The following is a 21579-nucleotide window of genomic DNA, read 5'->3' on the forward strand; positions in this document are numbered from 1 at the left end:
GTCCAGTACAGCACCATATCCCCAGTCCTGAGTTTAAAAAAAAAATTAGACAGTACCTTACTAAGCAGTTTATCCATGAGCGTCCTTGAAAGTGGTGTTAGTCACAGCCTGTTTAAGGCTATTAAAACTGCTTTGTGAGCAATGTTGGGGTCTCCTGAGACATTTGCCGTGCATGATCTGACGATGTATCAGAATTAGAATAGACTTGATTTGATAAATGAAAAGATTGTAGGTAGGACAAGAGAAATTAAGGGTTTTTTGTCTAAGGTCATCTTGGCAGTTATCCCTGGATTACAGCTGGTTGTTGTTCCTTCCACACTGCCTCCACCAAACTGGAGTCAAAAATCTTTAGGAAAGGGTCTGCTGGTGAAGGTGGCTCCGCGCATACAAGGCTTAGCTGTGCAAGCCCGACTGCCTGATTTCGGTCACTGAACTCAAAAAAAAAAAAAAAAAAAATCCCAAGCTGGGTGTGGTGGCACGTGTCTGTAATCCCAGCCCTCCTAGGGAGGGAAGAGAGGCAGAGGAAAATCAACTGGAAGTAGAAGCTGATAGCAAGCTAGCCTAAAGCATGCAGCACTGCTTTATGTAAGAGAGACTAAGGGAGACACTGTATGCTCTACCTAAGATAGACTAAGGGAGACTCTGGCCCCCAGGTCCATGCCAAGAGCGGATTCCAGAGCTGTCTCCTCACCTCCACACAGGTGCCATGGCGTGTGCCCCCCTCACACAGAAATAAGCAATAAGTCTTTATAAAAGGAAGGCTGAGAGATTTGTGAAGACATTCCTCAGCTGTTGAAATATCTAGGAAAGAAGTAGGCATTACTGAATCATAGGATTTTTCATGGGTGCAAAGACAAGAGAGAAATTTCATAGTTGTTTATACAACTTTAAAACTTCTCCTCTCTTCACCCTGTTACCTGAACTGACTTTGGGGAACGCGGTGTCTCACTACCAACTACCCTACCACTTAGGACTCACAGGACATTTTGGTTTTACATTTGTTCAGTCTGTAAAATCCAATAATCACACAATCCCAAAGTGACATTTGGCTGTGGCCAGAGCCTGCGCGCACCGTATTCTCAAGGCCAGCCCACAGACTGGCAGGTTTTCTCCAGCTGCTGCCAGTGTTCTCCCAGCACGCTTTAGTCTGGCACTCAGAATCAATGTCCTCGGGTGCTGCCCTGACTCTTCTTTTTGTCATTGTTTAGTGGTTACTCGGCTTGTCATTGTTCATTTTAGCCCTGCCTGGAGATGGGACATTTGCTGGTATCCAGACGTTCCACATTGACTTGTCAGCTTGGGATAGTCGCTTCCACTGCCACACACTAGTTTATGGATTTGACAAGTGTATAGGCATGAATCCACCGTGGTAACATGAGTTGTTTCACAAACTTGAAATTTTTACTGTTTTGTGTACCATTAAGAACAGTAGAAATGTTCAGCATAGCATAACCTAATTTAAAATGGCGTTCTCTTCGGAAAACTAGGTAAGTAGCAAGCTTTCTAAATCAGTCTGTTGGGAACCAGTGACAGGGATCACACAATTAACTCTTGATATTTCTCCCATCCAAGTACTAATGTGTACTAACACTGCTAAGCTTCTGAGACCTACTAGAATGTGTATGTTTGGGGTGGTATGGCTGTAGACAAATGCTTCCTGCTGCTAATGGGCCTGAGCCACACAACTCTCTTGAATTAGCTAACAGGCAGTGGCATTTTTGGGTGTGTAAGGGTAAGCTAGTTTCTTATGATCTTCATAGCAAGTTAGAAGAAATCCAAGCCCAAATCAAAATCTGCCATATTGGACACATTTAAGCAACCTGTCCATAAATTCAGAGTTCTGCTTATGGGTTGAGACAGCCACACCCTTTCTTATCAAAGTTCCACTTGATCAGAAACAAGACAATATACAGTGTATGCTGGGAGAGAGGGGTTAGTAGAAAGCAATTAAAAATTCCAAGTGTTACAATATTGTCTTAAATATAAAGGAAAAGCGTGCTCCCTCAAGTGCGAATGGCTGCCTTTCATAATTACAGTTTACAGTGGCTCTCCTTCTAGTGTTCATGGAAACAAAGTTTTCTGACACTTAGGAGATTGTTCCATTTCCCTCTTAAAACACACACTACAGTTCACAAACATCTCCTGCTTGGTAGCTGCTGGACACCCTGAGATTGTCTGGGATTCTCACAAGTCATCACTACTAACCCTGGGCCTTAGCCACCTGATTCATTTCTCCCCAAGCCAGCTCTCTGCAGGGCTCTGTGTGCTGCTTTAGGCTGGGGCATTCCAAAGGCACCCTCACGTTCTGGTAGATAGCACCCAATCATTTTCAATCATCAGTTGTCTTGGGTATTTTTATTTGGGGACAGGAGTCAAAATGACTGGAAAAACAGATTAACTGCCAGGAATGCTAAATGAATATAGCAATAGAATGACAGTATTTTCTCATGACAAAATACCATACCCCAAAACTATTAGTACCTATGTACACTAAGTTGCTAGTACCTAGCACAGTGAAGTCAGAAACTTCATTTTAGTTGTGTATTTTTTCCTACAATTTAATACTATGTTTTCTAGTGACAAAAGACTATATGCCTCAAAAACTATTTTAGTAAAACCTACTCAGGAAAATACAAAAATTCTTAATGGCTGGTTTCAATTTGGTCAAGAGGCTTCTGTAGACAAATGGAAGGTGTCTGGTGCTAACTGCATTAAGCAGCTCCGAGAACAAGAAAACCTGTAACCCTGAAGGCTATCTGTACATGGTATTCAGGGAAAAAATAAGCTATAGATCTGGGCATGATGACACACACATTTAATCCCAGTACTCAGGAGTAGAAGGCAGGCAGAGCTCTATCTACAAAGACAAAGGCTAGCTACAAAGGCTAGCCTGCCTGCTCTACAAAGGAAGCCGGGGCTGTTACACAGAGAATCCCATATGTGTGTGTGTGCCTGAGTACATATATATGTATAAATTCTAAAGATAGTCATGGAGAGGGGAATGCTGGAGAGATGGCTCAGAGGTTAAGAGCATTTGTTGCTCTTGTAGAGGACCGGGATTTGGTTCTCAGAACCCACATGGTGGCTCATAACCATCTTTTACTCCAATTCTAAGGCATTCAATGCCTTTTTCTGAACTATGTAGACACCAGTCACATATGCAGTGCATATACATCCAAAGTAGGCAAAAACGGACATACACATAAATAAAGATATTCATGGGGGCAGTACAATAAGTGAGATTAATTTATGGCTATATAAAAATATTTATTCACAAAATAAAAATATTTACACAATGGAACCTTGATCTTGTTTTCTCCATGAGTCTCTGCAGACAATCCACTATGAAATCATGAAGACTATGCAGTCAGAGTGACAAGACAACTATAAATACACACAAATATTCACAACGAATTATTCAAGACTCAGGAACGTCTTCATCAGGGCAGCAGTAATATTCCACAAAACATATCTGCCCATCTTCATTTCTAATCATGTACTGTAGTGAGAGGAATCCTCGATTATCTGTCCGAATAGATACTTTACAGGATAGAGCTAATGCCTTTGTAGAGGGTTTCAGTAAAGCAAGTTTGTATCTGCAGGAGAGCAAATGAAAAGCTGTTATTTGGATCCACTAAATGCAATGCACACAACACCAAGTATGGTTAGCTAGGAACTATTTAGCAGCAGATACTTGCCAATGTGTTGGTCTTTTCTCTCGCTTTATCTACCTGTGATTACAACCCAACATCCCCGGGAAAGCCAGAGCCCATCTACTTTTTTTTTAATGTGATGCATTTTCTAACATATTAAAAATTACCTGGTTTGGTTTTATATGGGAATTTTGTACTTAACTTCATCTTTATCAACAATGCAGCCTTTATATTAAGAACTGACCTGTTGCTGGGACATGGTGACACACTCCTTTAATCCCAGCTCTTGGGAGGGAGGCATTTGGATCTCTGAGTTCGAGGCCTGCCTGGTCTACAGAGTGAGTTCCAGGACAGCTAGAAATGTTACACAGAGAAACCCTGTCTCAAAAACAAAACAAAACAAAACAAAACAAAACAAAAAAATAACTGACCTGTTGATCTGGGTCTTATTACAGTGAAATGCTTCCACCAAGTCAGAATCTTTGGGATAGTCAAGGTGAGAACTTCCAGCATTTCCAAAAGTAGATAGCCTAGAGTTGAAAGTAAGCAAATCATTCATTTATAGATTTGATAATAAGCAATATTAGGACTCATGCTGCCTTAAATGACATATTAAAAAACTGGCTATAGGAACAGGGGAGATGGTTCAGTGGGCAAGTACATTTGCAGTGAAAGCCTCAGGTAACTGAGTTCAAATCCTCAGAACTCACATAATGGCCAGATATGACTGTAAGTCTTATAACCCTATCACTAGGGAACAAAGACTGAAAGATTCTCAGAACCCAGTAGGTAGCTGCTTAGCCAAAATTATAAATTAATCAAATGCTTCTGAAAGTTCTGAGAATTTTAGGAGGGGTAAAAAAATTCCTACAACTCAAGCAAATGTTGGGTGTAGAGTTGGATCCACTGCCAGACCACATTAAGGATAATTGCACTCACGTACCTGAAGTAGGGCTTGTCAGGAGATACGGTGATTTGTAGAACATCACTCGTCATGTCCAGCTCAGAAAACGCTTCCCGCAGCCCCTCTGACTGCAGGATAATTTTATTTATAACATTGGTGCTACAGAAATCAAAATCGAGAGTCTCTTCAGGCTCCTGGGTGTTAATTTTGCAGACTGTTACCACTCCTCCTTCTTCTAGAAACAGCATCAAAGGATGACCATAGCCTTGGTAACACATCCGAAGTGCAGTTAAAGTCCCTGCAAATGAGAAGTCACAGGGGCTCAGCTCTGTGGCTCTGGGTTTAGCTTTCCCTCCAAATGGCAAACATACTGCCTCAAGAATAATTTATTCTGCGAAGCTTCTAGAATGCATGTCTCTTCTTAAAGGATCCCAATTCCTGTAACTGCAAGGACACGAGAGCAAGCTTAGCTTGTTAGATGAATTTTCCACTTAAAATGGAAACATGCCTCAGAAAAATGCCTCCTACTGAGATACAGCATTATTTTAAATCAAATTGGTAGTAAGAAAGGGTAGCCATTGATGATGTTATTTAACACCTTAAATTGGCTCCTTTCTCCTGGTAGGAGAGCCAGTGAGGGATCTGGGAAAGCACATACTCTTAGGAAAAACCAGCGGGGGAACTGCGTTAGAAAATGCAGTTAAAAACATGTTTTCTGTAGATGTTAGTATGTGGATAATGGCTGTAAGTGTGGTTGCATGAATTCCATGGCATGTCCATGGATGTCACTCAACAATTTTTGGGTGTTGGTGCTCCTAAAGGACCTGGGAATCAAACCCAGGTTTTGCCAGGCTTGCTGGGTAAGCACTTTTACTCACTAACCATCTCACTTGTTCAAAAGGTGTAGTCAGACCCATTATCCCAGTATTTTGAAGGCACAGGCAAGAGATCACAGCAGACTCCAGGCCAGCCATGGTCCATAACATTGCAGAGTACACCGTAATCCCAGCACTTGGCAGTTAAGGCAGAAATACCTCAAGTTTAAGGGCAACCTGAGCTATACTCAAGTCCCTGTCTACAAAACAAAAATTAACAGTGTAGCGGCCAGTGCAAAGCCATGGTTTTAGATCAGTACCTAAATGTTCCCTAGCTTACTACAGCCAAGTTACTTTCCTACGAAATAAAATCATTTCTTGGATTCTTGTAATCTTATGCCCATGGCAACTGAATTTTTTAATCTCTAAAAATAATTTCCTAAGCAAATAAAAATATGTTTTGAAGAAACTTTTTGAGGAAGCAGACATAATTTACAAAAGTCTTAATTTTAGCCAACCATTTTAAACATGGTAGACTGGGAGTCAGGAAAATTTGTTTTTCTCTACCTGTAAGTAGATGTCAATTCTGAGTAAGTTAGAGAAATATGTAATTAAAACAAATTTCACAATGTTAAAGATATAATTAATGACTGTTTAAAGTCTTGATTTTAAACTTAGAATCTTAGAGCCTTGTGAGCTGATTTTGTCAACCAGACAGAATCTAGACTCACCTAGGAAATAAACAATAATAAAATAACAATAAAGTTTACCTGGAGTAGGACTTGATCCAAAAATAGATAAACAATCTAAAAGGATAGTTAAGTTAATTCGGAAAGTAACAGATTCTTCCTGAATGGTGAATTCTTGAAACACTTCAGCCTGCAAAAAGTGAACATGAAAGTAGGGTTATCGTAAACAATGAAAATTCACATGCAATATTTCATTTTACACTTAAAAATGAACAATACTGTGCCAACTCTATGAGAATAATTTCTCATTCCCCACTGAGATATGGCAAATTGTCAACCATTACCCACTGAAATACCACTCAATGGTTTAATTGTTGGGTCTCATTTAGAAGCTCCTGAAGTGTGTGTGTGTGGGGGGGGGGTATGATGAAAATGTGTGAGTTTAAAAGGGATGCTGGAGAGGAGATAGATAGCTTAGCAGTTAAGAACACCAGCTACTCTTCCAGAGGACCCAGGTGGCTCATAACCATCTGTAGCCATTTCCAGCGGATCTAACACCCTCTTCTGGAAGGTACTCTGAAGGTACCAGATACATACCTTTAGCAGACATTCATGCACACAAAACACTCATACACAAAAATTAAAAAAAATTAACTAAAAAGCAACAAAAGAGACCACTCCCCCCACAAACAATGGTCCTTCATCTTCATTTCTGGATATAAACCTATTACCCACTTCCCTTACTCCTTCCTTGTGTCATTCAGGCTAGAGTAACCTGAAAACAGGGCAATTTAATAATGCACGAATGACAATAGTTTCTAATTACTTTTTTAAAAAATTAATTAGTTTCATGTGCATTGATGTTCTGTCTGTGTGAAGATGTCAGATCACCTGGAACTATAGTTACCACTATAGTTGTGAGCTGCCACGTGGGTACTGGGAATTGAACTAGGGACTTCTGGAAGAGCAGCCAGAGCTCTTAACTGCTGAGCCCCTCCAACTTCTTTTGAAGACAGAAACCATGCTTTCTTTATTTCTCCATTTGTGAGGTCATACTATACACATGTTCAAAAATATGAACTGAATGTTGAGCTCCGATCTGAACCATATAAAGGATAGGATTATAGCTATAATAGATTACAGTTACAGGTGATGGTGCAGGGCTTTAATCCCAGTACTTCAATGCAAAGTAGAGGCGGGTGGCTTTCCTAGCCCTGGAGTTCAGTGTGGTTTACAAAGCAAGTTCTAGGTAACGGGTTTTATGTTAGAACCTGTCTCAGCTCAAAAAATAAAATAAAAATAAATGCTACTACAGTCAGTAAGATGAAAAACTAAACCGTGCAGGACAAGAATGACAATGTAAGGAGTAAACAAACATTCTGAGTTTTCATCAGGAGACTGCTGAAATCAAATCTGTTGCAGTTACCACTTTATGTAAAGCAGGAACGATATATGTGCCTATTTTTGTGAGGACTTTTAAAAGCGGTAAACGATGAGAAGAGTGCCTCATAGTTTAACCTTAATAAACTATCACTAGTAATCATTATCTGTGTGAGACACGATGGGAAAAGTATTTGTTGGCAGGAAAGGAAAAAATAAATCAAGTAATGACATTTTATTCTCTAACTTGAATTTTTTAGAAGTCCTTCAAAGTTTAATAACCAGGCGAATGCTACAAACGGGCCTCCGCTCCCCCATACCTGAATAAAGGCATTGGCTTGCACACACTTTGCATTTTCTACGGTAACTTTGAGTCCATTTTTGGTAGCAAAACACGCGGCGTGTTCTTTGAAATGAATGGCTTTCAAGACGGTGGAGAGATTCCTAACGTTGTCGAGGCTGGCCACTAAGCAGTACTGCTCGTCCTCGTCCGGAACGCGCTGGGTTAGGAGAGGCATGGATGCTCCTCTTCCAAACCTCCGAAAACCTGAGAGACGAACAACAGATCTGTATCAGTGCTAATGGGGCTGGCGACCTCAATCCGAAATCGGCTGTCAAAAGTGCCCCGCTTCTTGCCACTGTACGGTCTTCAACTTTTGGGGAAATTCTATCTCCCTGTCTCAAAACTACGGTTTCCTCGTATTCTAGGGGAAAAGAAGCGATTCACAGGGCAGCTGTAACTGGCGCGGTTTCCACGTGGTAAAAAGGCGTCGCAGCTCGCTTAGGGTCTACTCGGCAGCTCCCAGCGCCGCCAACCCGGCCGGCCGCGGCCCCGACAGTCACCCGGCTCACCAGCCCGCCTGCCGCACAAGGGGAGCCCCGGGCACAAGCCCCTGACTCTGCGGCGACGTCCGACGCCTCAAGGTCCTCTCCAGCCCCGTCCCAGGAAGGACAGACACAATGAGCGTCCCGAAGCGAGCGAGCCTGGAGCACAGCTCCCGCCGCTCTTCCGCCCCGCCGCCCCGCGGGCCACCGTCACCACCGAGCCGCCGCCAGCCTAGATAGTCTACCGCAAGACCGGAAGAAGGCTCCTTCCGGCTGGATGACTAACCCAGAACCTAGCGTGTACTATCATAGAGACTGGAAGGAGGCGCGAGCGGCAGAACCGGAAGTACGGCGGGCCACTAACGCGGCGAGGCAAGATGTCGGCGACCAAGAGGAAGCGGCGTGGAGATTTGGAGGTTCAGGCAAAGAAGCCGAAAAAGAGTCGGAAAGATACCGGGAAGCCAGCTAAGCAGGCGGCTGTGACAAATGAGGTGGAAGAGGAAGATAGGGATCGCATCCCAGGTCCCGTTTGCAAGGTAAAAGCCCAGCTCCAGGGTTGTGCATGTGGCGTAAGCTTCGTGAGCCGCTTATCGGCTACCAACGTGACTGCAGCCAAAGCTTTCCTGGATCACGAGCTTAGGGATCCCCTTGACTGAACTGGACCATGTGTATGTTAAAGTTTTATGCATGTGGCCTCCTTGAGTCTGCCGTCCGTAGAGCTTGTAGCCAAGGAGGCCACTTAACGGGGCTTTTACTTCTAATATTGTTTTCACTCGTCTCCCTGAAAGACCCTCGACGAGGACCTCTTTTCGGGAGGATCCCCACATCCCTGCCATCTCAGGGCAGTGTTTTTCCTTGGATTTTGTCGACGTTGTTCTTTGTTTTATTTTTAATTTGTTTTTTTCTCTTTTGGGTATATCTACCCCATTCCTTCTATTCCCTGCCAATGTTGACCGGTATCAGACAGGATCCTGAAGTTTCTCTCTCTCTCTCTCTCTCTCTCTCTCTCTCTCTCTCTCTCTCTCTCTCTCTCTCTCTCGTCACTCTCACTCTCACTCTTTTGGTTTTTCGAGACACGGTTTCTCTGTAGCTTTGGAGTCTGTCCTGGAACTAGCTCTTGTAGACCAGGCTGGCCTTGAACTCTCAGAGATCCGACTGCTTCTGCCTCCCGAGTGCTGGGATTAAAGGTGTGCGCCATCACCACCCGGTCCGAAGTTTCTTTGCCAAACCTTTAAAGTTATGTCTTGTTTGGTTGGATCTTAGGGATAATAAAATATTACACTAGACCTTGAGTTTTCTCTGTGTTCAGCAGTTCACCCTCTGCCAAGGTGAGCTTCCTTGGCCTTGGCATCTCAGAGATGATGGACAAGACTTCTTCCAGAAATACTGACGTTTCGAAGGAAAGAGGGCTTCATAGAAAGTTATATGCATATTCAGAAGGCCAACAGAGTTAATTTTCACTCAGCTGAAAACCCCTTAAGGAAAATGTGTTAATGGAGGAAAAGATCTTGCCTGTGACCTGTTAATATCTGTCCTCTGTGCTTAGTGTAGTACTGTAGCTTTTAGGTAAAAAGGAAATGTAAATTATAGCCCAGATTTAATTAACAGTTAAATCTTGTCCTCTAGTCTGAAAGGAAAGCTACTTTTGAGAAAAATGAGCTGGACTTTTAGGTTTTGAATACATGTTAGTGCTCTCCCCCTCCTTTAGGAACTGACAACCATGTGCGAATCGTTAGGCAGTCGCTCTGTGATGCATTCATTGAATTCATGAGATATAGATTACTTTTAAGATAGTGAGGAAACGTGAAGGACGCCTCTGAGCTGGATTTCAAAGAAAGGGTTTAATTTTGATATTCAGAGAGAGAGAGAGAGAGAGAGAGAGAGAATAAAAAATAATTCATCAAATTCATCAAAGGCATTAAAGTTGGGAGACAAAGAAAATCTAAAATTAGAACCAGGTTGGATGAGCAGTTTTCAGGGCCAATGTTGGGCAGTATTTTAGAATCCAGTAATAGAGGGCATATGCCATTTTGAACTGTGAAAACCCCTGGGAGGTAAAGTCATGATTTGGCCGTTAGACAGCTGCCAGAGTGCTTCTGTCTGGGGACGCCAGGCTTCAAGAGCTTTGCAGCTCACAGTCAGCTGTAAGGGTTTAAGACAAGACACTGCACAAGCGTTCCCAACTGTATAGAGGCACTGATAAGTATTTAGCAGTGCTTAAGATGGCGATATAAGAAAATAAAGGCGCCGGGCGATGGTGGTGCACGCCTTTAATCCCAGCACTCGGGAGGCAGAGGCAGGCGGATCTCTGTGAGTTCGAGACCAGCCTGGTCTACAAGAGCTAGTTCCAGGACAGGCTCCAAAGCCACAGAGAAACCCTGTCTCGAAAAACAAAAAAAAAAAAAACAAAAAAAAAAAAAAAGAAAATAAAGGCAAATGGGATATTCAGAGTCAGAGGAACTGAAATGGTGGTAGCAGAAAGAAGGAAAGGACAAAGGACAGAAAGGAAATTTGCCAGATATAAGGATACTTGAGTTTGAGGCTTTCCTTTAATACGTGTATTATTAGGACTAGAAAGACTTCTTATATTTTTGTGCATAGTTAAACTGGGAATGAGCATAGGAGACTATAAATTCAGAGAATAAAAATTTTTAAAAATGAAAAAGTGCTAAGAAGGAATTGTTACGGTAGTAAGGGGTGGCTGGACAAATGTGTTTGTTTTAGACACTGTTTGTGGCATAGCTGTAAATTCCTAGGTTCAAGTGGTCCTCCTGCTTCAGCCTCACTAGCTGGGGCTAATGGAGGTATACCACCATGCCTGGTTCTAATAACTCTCGTGAAAACACACCAGATAAGTTCAGCACAAGATATTAAAGTTTTCTTTTCTTTAGGGCAAATGGAAAAATAAGGAGCGGATCCTCATCTTTTCTTCCAGAGGAATAAATTTCAGAACAAGACACTTAATGCAAGACTTGAGAATGTTGATGCCTCATTCTAAAGCAGGTACTTCAATATTGTGTACTTTAAGCTTGTATGCACACATTTGCAGAATTGATATCGTTACATATTTCCTTGTTTGCTCAGCCTTGTCAGGTAAAGAACCACAATACAAGGCTTGGGGGTATAGCTCAGTCAGTGAAGTTTAATCCCCAGAACTGCCGTAAAGGACCTATGTCACGGTTGTAACTCCAGCTCTAGAAGATGGAGGCGGGAGAATATCTGGGACCTGTGGGCAAGCCAGCCTGGACTAGTTGGCAAGCTCTAGGACCCTTCTCAAAAAACACGGTGAGCCACCCCTGAAGAACACACCTGAAGTTGACCTCTGACTGGATCGACAGGGAAATACACACATACATTTCTAAAGTTTATTTTCTCAAGTACCATAGTTTTTAAAGAAATTTAACATTTTGTAATAAATTATTGACAGAATTCACATTTTTAAAATTTTCTTAAACATGTATCTTAATATAGAAACATTTTCTAAAAGTCCAAGGATTCATTACAGTGGTTTCTATGATCAGAAGGTGGTAAGGTACTCAGTAAGGACTGGCATATATTGCTTTCTGAATTTAAAAAAATTATTTTATATTTTATTTATTTTTTTTTGAGACAGGGTCTCACTAGCCTTGGCTATCCTGGAGGCCAGTATGTAGACCAGGCTGACCTGGAACTCATAAAGATCCACCTGCTTCAGCCCAGCGTTGGGACTAAAGTATGTGCCACCACGCATGACTTAGCAGTGAAAACTGTTTGCCCCGAGATTAGACCTCTGCACTGATGTGGGTGGCTGTGCCCTGAGATGTTTCTGTATTGTGTTTTATATAATGGTTGCTTCTCAAACTGACATTGATTGTGTTGTCTTTCATCCCTGAAACTAATTCAAAATTTTCATTGATGTCTTTCATTCCTGTGATTATCCAAAGCCAATTTTAAAATTGGTTTATTTGATTCGAAATTATATTTACATTAGTTAAAATTGTAAGTATTGGCCAGGTGTGGTTGCACAAATCTGTAGTCCCGTCCTTTAGGAGGCAGAATCTCTTGAGTTCAAGGCCAGCTTGGTCTACATGGCTTGTTTCTTTAGTTTCAGGAGCTTGAGCAGAGTGGTGCTTACCTGTCATTTCAGTGATAGGGGGTTGGAGGCAGGAGGATCAGGAATTGACGGCCATCCTCAATTACATGGGCTATTTGAGGCTAGCCTGGACTACATGAGACCCTATCTTAAAAAAAATAATAGTTTCAATTTTGAGCCAGGCCAAGCGACACAGGCCTACGATTCCAGCTACTTGGAATTTGGGGTCGGAAAATTGAAAGTGGAAGGCCTGCTTGAGCAAATTGGTTAGACCCTGTCTGAAAATGAAAGTAATAAGAGGGCTGGATAAAGTAAAAAGCTAAAAACAGAACAAAGCTGTAGCCCAGTGATGCCTCGCCCTGGGTTCCATTCCCCAGAGCAGTGGCAAGTATGCACTACATAATTGGCCCACTACTTGCTTAGTTTATGTTTACAAAGAATGAAGAGGTTGAATGGTTTTCGGTCTAATCAGTCTTGAAAATCTTTATTGTAAAAATAATTATTTAGGTAGCATATATAGTCAAAGTAAAGTAGTCTTCAAATCCATAATTTAATTGCTTTCTCTTTCTTTTTATAGATACTAAAATGGACCGTAAAGATAAATTGTTTGTGATAAATGAGGTAATTTTATAATTATTACAAATATTTTATCAACGAAAAGATAACTCATTTAACAAAGGTTATTTAATGACTTGTAAAAATCATTTTGTGAATAATTCAAATTTTATTATTTTCACTAATCTTTCACTTATTTTTTTTCCATGATAGTATATGTGAAACTTAGAATAGATACATAATAATAATTATCAATCAACATATATAAAGTTTCAAAACTGTGGCTATAGAAAACTTATTGTATAAAAGGACTTTATCAATATTAAATATGCAGGGAAAATTTGTTCTTGCAGTATTACAAACTAGTAATAGTTAGAATTTCAAAGAATTGTTGAAGTTGCTAACCTTGTATTTCCAAGCGAAATTTTCTAAACAGTTTTAAGATAATTCTTTGGCTGTCGAAAGGCTTTTATTTGGTAGTTTGGCACAAATGTTGCTGTAGCATGACAGTATTGTGCGAGCTGTGGCAGCATTGTTGACCAGAGCTAGAACAATCTCTTTTGTTGGGAGCTTTTCTTGCAGTGTGAGAGACAGGACACACATGATCTACAATTTCAGGTGAAAGTGTGAGAAAGAAAGTGGTGTGTGTATTTTTCATTGCTGAGCTAGACTAGGAAAGCCTTTCTGAAGGGGAGTTGTCAACTTACTATTCCAGGCTTAAAAAGGAAATTGGCGGAAGAACATTCCAGTAGAGAAGGCAAATACAAACTCAGAAAGTAGTTTAAAAAATAAAACCAGCCACAAAAGGTAGATAACAAAAATTTTAAAAATAAAGAAAGAAAGAAAAATGTACTTAAATTTCTTAAGTTGGCAGGGTTCACATCTTGGGTAGCTTGAGATTACTAACCATAGGAATTTATTCTTATGATGGTTTTGTGATTTAAAATGGGCAGAGTTGGGAGGCAGTCAGATCTCTGTGAGTTCAAGGCCAGCCTGGTCTACAAGAGCTAGTTCCAGGACAGGCTCCAAAGCTACAGAGAAACCCTATCTTGAAAAACAAAAAACAAAGATGTTGATTAAATCACTCTGAAGGAGGTTTTGCTTCTTACCGAACCCTTAATTCTTGAACAAAAGCCTATGTAAATAAATTTTTAAATTTTATAAAATTAAAACTCAAAAGTTGATGCTTAAAATAAAGGGTATCTTTGTTTTGTTAGGGTTATATTTTGAGATAGAGTTTAGTTATTGCACCTCTTATGCCTGGTGCCTTATTTTCTGTCATTGTTTATGCAGGGACTGTAATTAGAGGACATCTTCAGTACAGCAAGGACACCAGTTACTGTAAAATACTAGGCTGGCTGGGCATGTAATTCAAAACTTGGGAGGGGGAGAGTATCAGGAGAAAGCCAGCCTGGGCTGCATGGTACCCTGCCAGTAAAAAAAAAAATACATTATACCATAGACTAGAGAGTTGAGAGGATTGCATACAATATCAGGTTTACCTTGAGTAGAATGCCAGAAAGGAAATAAAATTCTGTGAGTAAATATGCACAGGGTTTTTTTGGTGGCCATGCTTAAATCTTTTTAGAGAAATCTGGTTATTGCAGCAAATTACTTTACTTCTTAATAATATCTGTTGCTTTTTTTATTTTTCTATTTTTTAGGTCTGTGAAATGAAAAACTGCAATAAATGCATCTACTTTGAAGCTAAGAAAAAGCAGGATCTCTATATGTGGTAAAAGAATATGACAATAGAATTGAGTCGGGCTGTTGGAATGGGTTTATTGCTTGTCCATCTTATACAAGATCAACCATTTATGTGAAAGGGAGGGATAGAGTATACTTGTTTGATTGCAGAATATTTGAAGCCCTGAAAGAACATTTGACGTGAATATTAGAGACATGGGCTGTCTATACCATACACGTGCTTTTTATATAATTTGCCTACAGTAAACACTCACTGCATCCCAATCCTCTAAAAAACTTTCTTCTTGTATTTCAGGCTTTCCAATTCACCTCATGGGCCATCTGCAAAATTCTTAGTTCAGAATAGTAAGTCTGGCTTAACATTTTTTTTTTCAATGAAAATCTTAGAAATTTGGGGGTTAATTGTGTCAAAGGACTTTACTGTGTTTTCATTACAATTCTTTAGTTCATACCCTGGCTGAACTGAAGATGACCGGAAACTGCTTGAAAGGTTCTCGTCCCCTTTTGTCTTTTGACCCTGTAAGTTTCTCATTCACTATAAATTCTATTTAGTTATTATTAAAAAAAGGTCTTTAAAGAAGGTACTTTTGATTTCAAATAATGTATTTATATTTTTATTTGTAGGCTTTTGATGAATTTCCACATTATGCGTTGTTAAAAGAACTCCTAGTTCAGGTACATAACTGCCCTAACAAGTATTTGTAGAGTGGATAACAGATGACTGTCTTCCTCTGGACTTGCTTTGGGATGGAAACTAACAGGCTTGTTTCCTGCAAGATCTTTAGTACACCACGGTACCACCCCAGGAGCCAGCCGTTTGTGGACCACGTGTTTACATTCACCATTCTGGATAACAGGATATGGTTTCGGAACTTCCAGGTTAGCCTTGCTTTACTTTTTATGTGCTTAGATATATTGGGATATATAGCATTACTGACAATGCAAATGTACGTTCTTTGAAATCATCTCTTGTCTACTTCTTTTTATGGTTTTCATTTGATGTGACCTATAACATCTGTAACAAGCCACAGTACTCATTTAGAAAAGAAAGTAGATTGGAAATCTGTGGGCTGAGTGGCTTGCGGCCTTTCCGGAATCCTGTAAAGGACAGTTCATTGTTTCTCTCCCGCAGTGTTTGAGTGCAGCAGGGAGACGGGTAGGATGCTGTAAGACTTCGAAAAACATAATTGCTATAATAACAGCTTAGGTGAGTCATTGCATGACTCATCAGAAGTAGGGATGCTGGAAATCTCTATCAGGAATTTGGCAATGCAAATGTGCAGAAAAATGGAGAAGAGTTCATGCAGCAAGTGATGTTCATGCAGCAAGTGATAGATGTAGGACTCCTGTCTGCATGTTTTATAGAAGATGCTTTACAGTATCAGTTAAATTTGACTTCGGAGAGTAGATCTATTAAGAATGTTAATGTCGGCCAAATCCCTGAGACTTCAAGGCCAACCTGTTCAACATAGTGAGCTCTAGGGCGGCCAGGGCTAAGTAAGGAGACCCTGTCTCAACAGACAACCAAAAAGAAAGTTAATGTTTGTGAGACTTAAAATATGAAACAAATTCAAATATCTCAACTTACAAAAGCACTGAGAGGTAAAGTTCGTGGTATGTGAGCATGAAGACTTGAGGCATAAGTGGCATGTATATCATCCTAGCTCTGGAAAAGTAGAGGCAGGTAGATCACTGGGGCTTGTGGACTGGCCAGCCTAATTTAACTGCAAGCTCCAGATACCAGTGAAGCCATCTTAAAAAGTGGGGCTGCTGAGATGGCTCAGCTGGTAAATGCTTGCCACTAAGACTGGTAACCTGAGTTTGTTTGGGACACATGTGGTAGGAGAGAACTGAGTCCTGTAAGAAGTATTATGATTTGCCACCTGCCAGGTTCTTACCATACCTTTATTTCCAAGATTATCACTCGTGGTCTTGTGCTTCATTTTTTGTTTTTGTTTGTTTGTTTGAGACATTGTCCCTCTATGTAGCTCTGGCAGGCCTGGAACTCAGTATGTAGATGAGGTATAGATCCACTTGCCTCTGCCTCAGCCCAGCAGTGATGAGATTAAAAGTGTGCCGTGCTTGGTTTATTAATTCTTAGAGCACACTCGTGATGACAGCTTGGCTAGTTTACCTTTTGTCAATATTATACCCAAACCAGAGGACTGTTTCTTTTTTTATTGAAGATTATAGAAGAAGATGCTGCTCTGGTGGAAATAGGACCTCGTTTTGTCTTAAATCTCATAAAGATTTTTCAGGGAAGCTTTGGAGGACCAACTTTATATGAAAATCCTCACTACCAGTCTCCAAACATGGTAAGCTGGGTATTTTGATTGTTTTGGTTTTGTTTTTTCTCTCTCTCTGGGGTGGGTGGTTTTTGTCTGCAACTTGTAATTAGTGTTTTGCCACCTATATGACTAAATTGGTTTTATTACAATTTACTACTTTAAAAAAAATGAGTGTGGGTGAAAGGACATAAGTGGAGGCCTTATTAAAAACCATCTACTGTTTGTTGTGTCTAGCATCGGCGTATCATAAGGTCCATCACAGCTGCAAAGTACAGAGAGAAACAACAAGTCAAAGATGTTCAGAAACTAAGAAAGAAAGAACCAAAGACTATTGTTCCACCCGATCCCACTGCAGATGTCTTTGTTATACCAGCAGAGGAGAAACCAGTAGAAATACAGTGGGTGAAGCCAGAGCCTAAAGTAGATCTGACAGCAAGAAAGAGACGGATTTACAAAAGGCATCGGAAACTGCAGCAAAAGATGAACAGAGGGAATGCAAAATGAATCAGTGGATAACTGGCTTCTCTAGTTACTGTATATTTATTTTGTATTCCACTTGTAAATACTTGTAGTATCAAAAACTAGCTATGTCTAATTAGGGTGCCTTTATTTTCTAAATAAAGCATCTCCAGAATGCACCAGCTACTTTCCGTTCTTCTCACAGCCCATTTAGTGCTATTGGATACTTAGCACACTGACAATTTGGTTAGAATTGTAATCTGGTCAGCCTGAAATTCAGTCATGTTTATTGGGTCCTGAGTACTTACAAAGGTGGTAGGCACTCAGAGCAGAGTTTGTGGTTGGCAAGGTGGGGAATGGTCATTTTACTGAGTTTTTACTGCTGAAGTCACTAGTTCATGACGCCTTGGGAAACTGACTTCTGATTATTTCTTTAATCTCAACCAAGAGTACATTTAATTCTTAGGTTTTGAAAACCAACCAATGCCTGTCTTATTGATAAATTTCAAATTTATATTAGAAGCAATTACTACAGATTATTTACTTAGACGTAGTAAAAGGAAAAGTAGGATGGGATATAAGAATATTGGAGGATTTTCCTCCTGTGAAGAACAATTACAGCTTCTAGAGAGCAGTAGCAGCAGGGAAAGCAGCAACTTGATCCTCCAGTGATCGTGGGGATATGTGACTGGGGGGATGCACGGATGTTATATATAGTTTTTAACATCCATACATATATGTTAGACTTGTATCAGATGGCTTGTTGAGGGTGTTTCACCACATCTGCAGCCTGTTTACTAACTGAATATGTTTCTCTTGTAATCACAGCCATATCAGCATCATTCCTTATCCCTTTAAAGAGCCTTCAGCTTGCTTTTTGTCTTTCTAATAGTGATGGCTGTGGCAAATACTTCTATATAGAAATCTCTACAACACTCATGGTTAAAACTGGTCAAAGGTTTTAAACAAGGCTTTCTGATGATTTTTGTAAGGTCCAAAATTGTACCTTGCCAGCCATTAGAACATTCATGTTCTTGTGTGACTTCCCAATGAGAATGCCAACTGCAAAAGGATTTTGTGTGTGTGGAGGGGGGCCAGACTAATCTTGTTTTTCTTTGGTAGGGTCTCTTACATATTTCTAGAAGTTTTATATAGTTACATAATTCTAGACACAATTTCTAGTTTATTATTGATTTTTGTCTGTCCTTTAGTTTTTAGTACTATGATAAACATTCTGACCAAAAGCAACTTGGTTTATCTTAGACTTATCTTAGACTTCAAGGTTCATCACTGAGGGAAATGAGGGTAGATAAATACTAGGCCCAGAATCTGGAGGCAGGAACTGAAGCACAGACCCAGGAGGAACACAAGATTCCTGGCTTGCTCAGCTTTTTTTTTTTTAACTTTAAATTATTTTTGTAAACAATCTTCATTTTGCATACCAATCCCAGTTACCTCTTCTGCCCTCCTGCTCCCTCTACCCCTCCACCCAACCCCCAATGCACTCACTCCTCAGGGTAAGGCTTCCTATGGGCAGTCCACAAAGAGGCATATCACTGAGGCAAGACCAAGTCATCCTTGCATCTAGGCTGAGCTAGGTATCCCTCCTAAGAGAATGGGCTCCAAAAAGCCAGGTCACAGCTTTGTGGTTTTGTTTTTTAACCTACCTCCTGCCTAAGGATGGCACCCCTTACAGGGGTCCTTCCTACATGAATTAGCAATTAAAATACCCCACAGACATGCCCACAACCCCATGTGAAAAAAGTACTTTGCCACAGTTGTGGTTTCCTCCAAAGAGACTAGTTTGTCAAGTTGACAAAAACCAGCACAAAGTTAACTGTGTGTATGGGGGCTGGAGAGATGGTTCAGGGTTAAGAGCACTGGTTTCTCTTTCAGAAGACCAGAGTTCTGTTTAGTTCAATTCATGCTTTTAATTGTGCTACTTTTCTTGAACTAGTTTAAATGAGACTACTTGAAGTCATTTAAATGCTGTAAGTGATTGGAGTCAGAAGTTCACCTGAAGTTCTGGACTGGCCAGTTTCTCATGGCCGTAGCTGGTTAAATACAAAAGACAAAAGGGGCATTGGTTCTTTAGGCAGTTAAACATCTCGAAGAGTTTATTAGAGAATATATTTTATAAGCAAGTTACATATCATTAAAAAGTTGCCAGTCTTGAAAGAGGTGAATTATTAATCCTTTGGATGTGGGCATCACAAGGGTTTGGTAGAATTTCCCACTTCACAATTTCTTATATTTTTTTTTCTGTTCATTTTTCCAGTCATAATTCCAAACAACTTGTAGAGGTTTTGATCCCTTGAGTCGCATCTCTTCACCTACAGGTAGCTTATATAAAATCAATGTATTTAATAAGAGTGCTCTGTAAACAAAGAACAATAGCTCCTGTTTGTAATCCTAGCTCTTGAGAAGCCGAGACTACAGACCTGCAAGTTCAAGACTAATGTTACTGGACTATCCAGTCAGCCAAAGCTAACCAACCAAAGAGGACTCACTGAAATAACCAGTTCAAGACTAATATTACTGGACTATGCAGTCAGCCAAAGCTAACCAACCAAAGAGGACTCACTGAAATAGCCAGTTTAATCAACTTTACAGTCAATCACTTGTTACAGGCTAAAATAAATGCCCCCCCCCCCCAAGCAGCCAAGTGACTTGCAGTTTACAAACAACCACACATGGCAGAAGGAAGGAAAACTGTATCCCCTTTACCCCAACTCCCCACTCCTAATTGATTCTCAGGAGAAGAAAGGTCTTAGGTTTCTTGCAAACTCAAACTTTTCCAGCCCTATCCATTACTAATTTAACAAATGACTGAAAAAGTAGGCAAGTGTTAATTTTGAGTAGTGACTTAGACATCTGATACATAGAGAAAATGAGTTGGGCTTTGTGAATGTGTTGGGGACGAGACATTAACGAAGGCACTGTCTCCCTGATCTGTGTGGTTTCTCCAACCCTGTACAAAAGACACCCACAAGGAATACCTTCTGCGGCCATATATTGTTAAATAGAACTTCATGTAGGTAAATATTCCATCTTAAAGTGAAATTATGGGAGCATTTTAATGGGCATTAGATACGTTTTTCACATTCAGTTGATTAGAGTAGGCGTCCAGATCTCTCATCACATAGCTACTCAAATCCACCCAGACCTGCCTGCTGGGTAAATACATCCCATGACTCCATTCTCAACCTAGTCTTGAGACGGTAGTAGAACACAGAAAGGTAGGATTCACCAGTGATATATAGTACTCAGGCATCTCTTAGGTCATATATTTTACCTTTTATTAAATATTTCCATGCAGAGGGACAAAGTTTGGGGAGGAGGGGCCTGAAGAAGACAGTTTTTTTTAAATGAAAGATTGGTCTTAAAATCATGACAATCCTGCCTCAACTCTGCTTCCAGGGTTTGCAGATGAAAACACATGAAGGGAGGGGAAAAATGTGTTTTCCTCTCCACAATCAAGGAAAGGTTCTAAAATAGGAACTCTCTCTAACCTTTTTTCTTATAAGTTCTCTCTCTCTCTCTCTCTCTCTCTCTCTCTCTCTCTCTCTCTCTCTCTCTCTCTCTCTCTGGCCTTGCTTTAGCAAGGCTGCATATTTAAAACAAGACATTTCACGACACTGATTAACTGATGTTTCCTTATGACTCATTCGTAGGAAGAGCACTTGCTGTCACGTGGACATTTTGGGTTTAATGTATGTGTAAACGAACTAGTCTAGTGGTGAAGGCCAAGAAGTCCAGTATTTGGAGGCAGAGGCAGCTCTTGTGGATACCGAGATGGCCTTGAACTCACAGGGTGGGGTAATTAAAAGCGGGGCTGGAAGTCACTGAATACTCTAAACCTGCTTCCTGGGTGGAGGCTGGAAGGTGCGTTCTTCATAACCGGCTTGTTAAGAATAAGAGCAGCTCCGCGGGCGCAAGAAGTCCAATTAGGTCAAATCAAACCAAATCAAAATGCCCATCGTTTTATTAAGGATGACACTCTCAGGTGGCCGAGCGCACGGCGGGGAGACCCAAAAACCACGTGTTCCTCCTCTTTTAAATACCCTGTGGGACTGGTCCTGACCCCACCCCCCAAGGAGGGGTCAGGACCTTGCATGCTGGGATTTGGAGTCTAGAGCAAAGCAACTCCCAGGCCAGGGGCTGGGGCTACGCCCCCAATTTTACATGGCCCACAGCCTGGTTTTTGGTATGCTTCCTTAAAATTTGTGAAT

At 40.7% G+C, this 21579-nt stretch overlaps 2 protein-coding genes across 2 annotated transcripts; one reads left to right on the forward strand and one right to left on the reverse strand.

Annotated features, from left to right (window-relative positions):
* Positions 1 to 2342: 2342 nt before the first annotated feature.
* Positions 2343 to 8476, reverse strand: Rad1 (RAD1 checkpoint DNA exonuclease). Its single transcript, XM_075975889.1, has 6 exons — positions 8294 to 8476; positions 7762 to 7988; positions 6143 to 6251; positions 4597 to 4855; positions 4085 to 4183; positions 2343 to 3596 (listed from the first exon to the last, which is right to left on the reverse strand). The coding sequence occupies exons 2-6, from the start codon at positions 7957 to 7959 to the stop codon at positions 3419 to 3421; spliced, it is 843 nt and encodes a 280-aa protein (XP_075832004.1). The 5' UTR covers positions 7960 to 7988; positions 8294 to 8476; the 3' UTR covers positions 2343 to 3418.
* Positions 8477 to 8600: 124 nt separating this feature from the next.
* On the forward strand, positions 8601 to 17526 carry Brix1 (biogenesis of ribosomes BRX1). The gene is made up of 10 exons (XM_075975888.1): positions 8601 to 8802; positions 11158 to 11269; positions 12916 to 12959; positions 14558 to 14628; positions 14896 to 14945; positions 15046 to 15119; positions 15225 to 15275; positions 15378 to 15479; positions 16787 to 16915; positions 17123 to 17526. Exons 1-10 carry the CDS (start codon positions 8644 to 8646, stop codon positions 17390 to 17392), a joined length of 1062 nt encoding a protein of 353 aa, XP_075832003.1. The 5' UTR covers positions 8601 to 8643; the 3' UTR covers positions 17393 to 17526.
* Positions 17527 to 21579: the final 4053 nt, after the last annotated feature.

Source organism: Microtus pennsylvanicus, chromosome 6 (assembly GCF_037038515.1).
Source record: "Microtus pennsylvanicus isolate mMicPen1 chromosome 6, mMicPen1.hap1, whole genome shotgun sequence".
Taxonomy (NCBI): Eukaryota; Metazoa; Chordata; class Mammalia; order Rodentia; family Cricetidae; genus Microtus; species Microtus pennsylvanicus.

What these genes read in the sequence shown, in the direction of transcription:
- Rad1 (XM_075975889.1), bottom strand. Translation starts at nt 7,959, where the DNA reads ATGCCTCTCCTAACCCAGCGCGTTCCGGACGAGGACGAGCAGTACTGC. An exon ending in TGGATCAAGTCCTACTCCAG is followed by an intron (nt 4,856 to 6,142) that starts GTAAACTTTATT and finishes TCTCATTTGCAG; the next exon opens with GGACTTTAACTGCACTTCGG. An exon ending in CCTGACAAGCCCTACTTCAG is followed by an intron (nt 4,184 to 4,596) that starts GTACGTGAGTGC and finishes TTTCAACTCTAG; the next exon opens with GCTATCTACTTTTGGAAATG.
- Brix1 (XM_075975888.1), top strand. Translation starts at nt 8,644, where the DNA reads ATGTCGGCGACCAAGAGGAAGCGGCGTGGAGATTTGGAGGTTCAGGCA. An exon ending in AATTGTTTGTGATAAATGAG is followed by an intron (nt 12,960 to 14,557) that starts GTAATTTTATAA and finishes TCTATTTTTTAG; the next exon opens with GTCTGTGAAATGAAAAACTG. An exon ending in ACTACCAGTCTCCAAACATG is followed by an intron (nt 16,916 to 17,122) that starts GTAAGCTGGGTA and finishes TGTTGTGTCTAG; the next exon opens with CATCGGCGTATCATAAGGTC.